Source organism: Otolemur garnettii, unplaced genomic scaffold, assembly GCF_000181295.1.
Source record: "Otolemur garnettii isolate 467f Iridium unplaced genomic scaffold, OtoGar3 scaffold00134, whole genome shotgun sequence".
Lineage (NCBI taxonomy): Eukaryota > Metazoa > Chordata > Mammalia > Primates > Galagidae > Otolemur > Otolemur garnettii.
In genome coordinates this window covers 2669356-2675623 of record NW_003852529.1, presented here as the reverse complement: position 1 = coordinate 2675623, position 6268 = coordinate 2669356, and the positions used below count along the sequence as shown (strand labels likewise).

The 6268-nt window shown below is 55.2% G+C and overlaps 1 protein-coding gene across 1 annotated transcript; it reads left to right on the top strand.

Moving 5' to 3' along the window:
- Positions 1 to 785: 785 nt before the first annotated feature.
- LOC100966292 (glutathione S-transferase P) lies at positions 786 to 3371 on the top strand. Its single transcript, XM_003798393.3, has 7 exons — positions 786 to 1029; positions 1134 to 1193; positions 1526 to 1632; positions 1725 to 1812; positions 2702 to 2805; positions 2907 to 3014; positions 3182 to 3371. The coding sequence occupies exons 1-7, from the start codon at positions 786 to 788 to the stop codon at positions 3368 to 3370; spliced, it is 900 nt and encodes a 299-aa protein (XP_003798441.1). The 3' UTR covers position 3371.
- Positions 3372 to 6268: the final 2897 nt, after the last annotated feature.

Below are 6268 nucleotides of genomic sequence, written 5' to 3'. Positions count from 1 at the left end.
ACCTTTGGCATGTCATTTAACCTCTCTGTCCTTGTTTCCTCTTCTGTGAAATGAGGCTGGGTCTTAGAGATGTGATATATGTAAAATCCTCAGTGCCACCTTCAGCCCTAGGGTTTGCTATCACCACCACAAAGAGAAGATGTCTGTTGGTGGAATGTGTCTATTTGTTGAAATTGCATTCATCAGGCCAGGCACAGTGGCTCAGGCCTGTATTTCCAGCACTCTGGGACGCTGAGGCCTGAGGATAACTTGAGCTCAGGAGTTCAAAACCAACCTAAGCAAAAGTAAGACCCCATCTCTACTGAAAATAGAAAAATTAGGCGGCACCTGTGGCTCAAAGGAGTAGGGCGCTGACCCCATATGCCAGAGGTGGTGGGTTCAGGCCCAGCTCTGGCCAAAAACTGCAAAAAAAAAAAAAAAAAGGAAGGAAAAGAAAATAGAAAACTTATTAGGATGTCATGGCAGGCGCTTGTAGTCCCAGCTACTTTGGAGGCTGAGACAGGAGGATCACTTGAACCCAATTTTTGCAGTGCTGAATGCCACTGCACTCTAGGCTGAGTGACAGAGTGGTAAAAAACAGAACAAACAAAAAACCCCAAACGCTGAGGTATTCTATCAAGGAAAAACAAAACAAGGAAAGAAATTGCATTCATCTAAGCAACAGGCACTTACCCAGCACCTGTGTCTGTGTGCTGGGGCTGGGGTCCCAGCAATGAGCAAGGTCCTCAGCAGGCCGCCCGGGATCTGTGTGGTTTGAGGGTGTGTGCTGTGGGACGAGTGTAAACATGACGCTAGGTGTGGGCTCCTCTAGCAAGGCCACTGCCCTGCAGGCAGGGTACAGCGTGCAGATGCTTGGCGCTGCCCTGGCCCCTCTCAACGCCTCCTTGCCCCGACCTGCCACTCCAAGCGCAGTGACTGGGCACATTCCTGGGGTAGGGCGGAGAGGGATGAGTGGGTGGAGCAGAGTAGTAAATATAAGATCTCGGGCGCCTCCAGCTTTCCGCTGCGCTGCCGTGACCCTGCCAGCCAGTGAGTTCTGGGTGCACCGGGTGGGGGCGGGGCCCAGGCTGAGCCGCGCTCCGTCGGGGGTCTCCCCTGCACCCCTCGCCTCCCCACTGGCTCCTCCTGCATAGCCTGCATCGTCCGGTCTTTCCTAGTGCCGCCCTACACCATCGTTTACTTCCCTGCCCGAGGTGAGGCCCCAGCTTCTTCAGGAGGACAAAAGGCACAGGCGTAAAGGCTGCTCCTTGGGCCACCGGCACCTGCCCTCTGCTGGCTGCTGCTGTGTGAGGCCGCAGGTTCCTCTAGAGCGGGGTTGTCCACCTGTGTCCCTCTCCAAGGCACTATGAGGGTCACAGACTCCACCCTTTCTTCACACTTCCATCCTCTCCCTAGAAGACGCCCAAGCTAGAGTTTATGACTTTTCCCCAGGTCCCCTCTCCACCTGCCTCATTCCTCCCCATGTTGCTGTGAGACTGGGTCTCTTCCTGCGTCCCCACGCCCCTGTCCTGTCCCCCACCCCTAGGGCGCTGTGAGGCCCTGCGCATGCTGCTGGCAGACCAGGGCCAGAGCTGGAAGGAGGAGGTGGTGACCAAGGACACTTGGCATCAGGGCTCCCTCAAGGCCTCCTGTGTGAGTGATCCTGCTGGGCAGGGGGCAGGACAGGACAAGGGTGGGGGCGGCCAAGTTCAGCCCCCTCATTGGCGCCCTTGCCTCTCCCCCAGCTGTTTGGGCAGCTCCCCAAATTCCAGGATGGAGACCTGACCTTGTACCAGTCCAATGCCATGCTGCGTCACCTGGGGCGCTCCCTCGGTGAGTCCTGAGCCCTCAAGTGGCCCAGTCCTGCCCTGCTGGAGAGCAAGCCTCACAGCCCCCAGAGGAAGGTACAGAGCCTGGGTTCTGTAAGGACAGGGGCCATATGGCCTGGGCTGGCCCCCCTCTCGGGCAGTACCAGGGGGAGTTGCCCCACCTGTTTACTGGACAACGGATGAGAGGAGGCCACCAACCCCCATGGGTGCTCTGGTGCAGGCCAGGGGCCACTTCAGGTAGGGCCAGAGACTTCCAAGGAGACCTCCTTGCCCATTTCTTCAGTCTGGGCACATCTGAATCTGAAAAATCTATACTCACAGTTAGTGGGACTGTGGCCATGTTTCAAGGGTAGCAGGAACACGATTCAGGGGAGATACTATCTCCTCTTTAGCCAGCATGTGGGGTCCAGGAAAGCCTACAGTCCCAGAGGCATGGCACCCAGGGAAAGGGGCACAGGAGCAGTGGGAGCAGGCCTGGTCCAGCCTACCCCAACTTCCAGAGGACCCAAGAGTGAGGACTGAGGCCACCTACCCCCTGGGCCTGTCACCTCCTCTTCCTGCCCTGATGGTGTCCTACAGTCCTGTCCAGTCCTTCACAGCCATCACCGGGCCTAGGGAGGCACACACCAGATGCTTGGTTCTCCCTTTGAGTGGCAGAGGTGGGGTTGGTGCCATGTGGGCAGAGAATGCCCGGGATCCTGGTACCCAGGTGGTAGCCCAGAAGACAAGTGCCTATGGAGTTCTCCCCTGTGCAGGTGGGAGCAGCAGAGTGGGGCAGAGAAGGCTTTCCAGAGTGAGGGATCAGAGAGGGGTCCTGGTGGCCCAGGCCTGGGGCTTACAGGCTTTTGGGGGAGAGGACAGAACCTGAGCCTATTGCCTGGCTGCTGACCCAGGGTTGTACGGCAAAGACCAGCTGGAGGCGGCGCTGGTGGACATGATAAATGATGGGGTGGAGGACCATCGTAAGCGCTGTAGCTACCTCATCCACCATAACTATGTGAGTGGGGGCTGGTGCTCCAGGGCAAGGTGATTGCGGTTGGGAAGTCACCCTCATCAGCTTCGTTGCACGCCCCCAGCTGAGATCATTCCCATTCCCAGGAGGAAGGCAAAGCCAGGTATGTTCAGGAGCTGCCAGGACACCTGAAGCCTTTTGAGACTGTCTTGGCCCAGAACCAGGGGGGCCAGGCCTTCATCGTGGGTGACCAGGTGAGTGCTGGGTCTGGCTTCTCGCATTCCATTGTAGGTCCATTTGTCGGAAGGGCAAACTGAGGCCCAGAATGGCCTAGTTCATGGGAGAAGAGTCAGTGTTCTGGCTCCTGAAGTCTCTCTCCCTCCTCACCTGGCTCAAGCCCTCTCACCCCTTTGCCCTGCAGATCTCCTTTGCTGACTACAACCTGCTGGACTTGCTGCTGGCCCACCAGGCCCTGGTGCCTGGCTGCCTGGACAGCTTCCCCCTGCTCTCGGCCTATGTGGCACGCCTTAGTGCCCGGCCCAAGCTCAAGGCCTTCCTGGCCTCTCCTGAGCACATGAACCGCCCCATCTTTGGAGGCCTCCAGATATGAACCTACTTGGCCTCCCTCCCAGGAGAGGGGTTGTCCTCAAGAACAAATAAAGACTGAGAAAAAGAGCTGTGCTGTGGTCGCTGAGGTATGGGGTAGGCACAGGGGACCCTCTGCCCCTTCCTAGGCTGCCTCAGGGAGGGTGAGTTTGAGGCTGGATATGTGGGCCCTGCAGTGGCACCGGGCCCCAGAGCTGCCAAGAACGAAAGAGGAATTCAAGGCCCTAGACCTCAAAGATGCACCCTGGAGGCTGGCCTGTGGGAGGGGTGTGCCTCACAGGGCTGTTGTCATTATAGCTGCCCTTGGTCTCAGTCCAAGAAAAAGTCAGCCATGAGTAAAATGGGCAGTTGCTGCTGGTGAGCGATGAGTTCCATTGTCTGGGTACACGCAGATGTGTGGTGCACGTGTACGCTCGGGTGTGACACATGTGCCCCAGTGTTCCCTGCTCCCATGTGTTACCAAGGGTCACAGACACCAGCCTGTGCAGCAGGCGGCCAGAAGGGCCCAATCGAGGGCCTGAAGGTGGCCTGGAACTCTCCTGCTGCTGGACTGCTCCATATCAGTGTGTGTGTGGCTCACACTGCCCAAGAGCCCCATCCTCTCCTTCCTGAACTATTGGGGCAGCCTCCTCAGTGGTCTCTGAACCTTCCTGGCACCTCTTACCAGGTATTGGGCAATCTGGAGTCAGAAAATTCCAGAATGTCAGTCATTCCCGTGCAAACCTGCTGCCCTCAGAGTGAAGACCACACCCTGCTGGTCCTGCACCACCCTCCAGAACATTCCACACCCCTCCCTGTCCTGTTCACCCTCAGACTGCCTCTCAGCTCTCCAGACATGCCCAGTGCGCCCTCCTGGCCTGGGTCGCTGGGATTTCCTCTGCCCTACACTCCACCCTTGCAACGTCCCACAGCGCCCCGGGGGCCTGGCTTACTCTGGTCTCCAGTGAACCATAGTCCTCCTCTGGGGGCAGGGATCAGCTCTGGTTCATTTCTGTGTCCCCTGACTCCCCTTCCCCTGCTAGGAAGAGGGTATAGAAACAACAGCAAGAGCTGACTGTGTTCCCCGCCCCCACCACAGGTATTGCTCTCTCCTTCCTTCCTCTTTCTCATCAACCCAGTGGTATCTTACAGGCGTGTCCCCTATCGCAAACCTGTCTGAGCTCACAGGCCTTGGGCTCCCACCCAGAGTTAGGGTATCTCATCTAACCCCCTCTGGGGTGAAGCCAAGCTCAGAAGTGAGCTGACTCATTACATAGGTGACAGGGCTGGAATTCAAACCCAGGCCTGAGTGACTCCCAGGCTTTGCTACAGGAAAAATAGGAAGGGAAGGGAGTGGGAGCCCAGGACAGAGTAGGAGGGCAGAGAGGGCGAATGCTGGGCAGAATCTTGGAGTGTGCCTGGGGTGTCTGGGTGCCCTGCCAGCCAGTCATCAGCAGTGCTGGACTCCTACACCATAGTGGTGCACTGTGTGGATGGTGGCCATGGGAGCCGCTTGGAACATCCCAGGGAACCAGGAAGAGAAAAGTTGCTATTTCCAAAGCTCCTTGCAGCCAGCCACTTTCTCCCTCTTCAGGGTGACCAGTCCATGCATTTTGACTGTGGCTCGGAGATGGCAGGAGTGTGAGGAAGAGGAGCTCCCAAGGCCAGAAGCAGCGACTCTCAGGAGTGGCTGGGTGGCTGGGGACTGGTGTGAGTGGGTGGGTAGGCTGGGGAGAGGCAGGAAACCTCTGGAGAGGTGACAGGAGACACCCAGGACATGTGGCTAGGGCTCTCTGGCAACATATTGGAGAGAGGAGTTTGGCTTCTTCCAGCCAATGCCCCCCGCACTTTCCTGTATTACCTCATTTAGTCCTCACCAAGAACCCACCTGGCAGGTGCTATTATTATCCCTGTTTTCAAGACGAGGAAACTGAGGCTTAGAGAGGTAAGGTAACCAACCTAAGGTCATACATACAGCTGGAAAGAGGCTAAGTCAGAACTTGAATCAAGGTTTTCTGGCTCTAGAGCCTGTGTTTGACTCAATTCTGCCATAAGTGGGGGCTCAGCTACCGTTTTTTTATGTTCTTTATATTCTGGTATGGAGCGATGGGATGAGGCTGGAAGTTCTGGTCATTCTCCCTAGCTATATGGGGGGGCAGAAGCCTCAAAAGAAAGGCTGGGTATTAGCTGAACAGGGGCACGGGAGTGGGACTGTTTTGGGTTTGAAGGTTGGAATATTTTGTCAATGGAAAACAACCCATGCTCTCAAAAATAAAGAAGTTTATTTGGAGCCAAATACTATGTATGTGCCACCATGGCCCACAGCCACACCCAAGAAACCTCAGACAAGTGGTCTTGTCATGATTGGGGTACAGTCTTTTTTTTTTCTTCAGTTTTTGGCTGAGGCTGGGTTTGAACCTGCCACCTCTGGCATATGGGGCCAGTGCCCTACTCCTTTGAGCCACAGGCGCCACCCTACAGTCTGGTTTTATATACTCACAGAGAGAGGCATTATATGTAAAGTCATAAATCAATGCATGGAGGATGACCATTGGTTTGACCCAAAAAGGCAAGTGGGGTATTATGGGTTATAGGTGGGTTCGAAGATTCTTTCTTTAATTTGTACTGGTCGAAGAAATAAAGCTTTGTGCAAAGACTTGGAATGTCTTAAGATAAGGAATTCTGTTAATCAGAGATAAGCCATGGGACAGATACCAGACTCAGATACTTACTGTTAAATAAATTGAGGACCCACCGGTATGATTGTACTTTGCCTCGCATAACTTGTGGCCTGTTAATGAGTCACAAATGATATCTCTAAGGAGGGAGGGGGCGTGATGAGGCATGTCTGACCTCTGATCTCATGGCCAGCAAATCAGCTTTAGAGTATTTCTTTTTTCTTTCTTTCCTTTTTTTTTTTTTT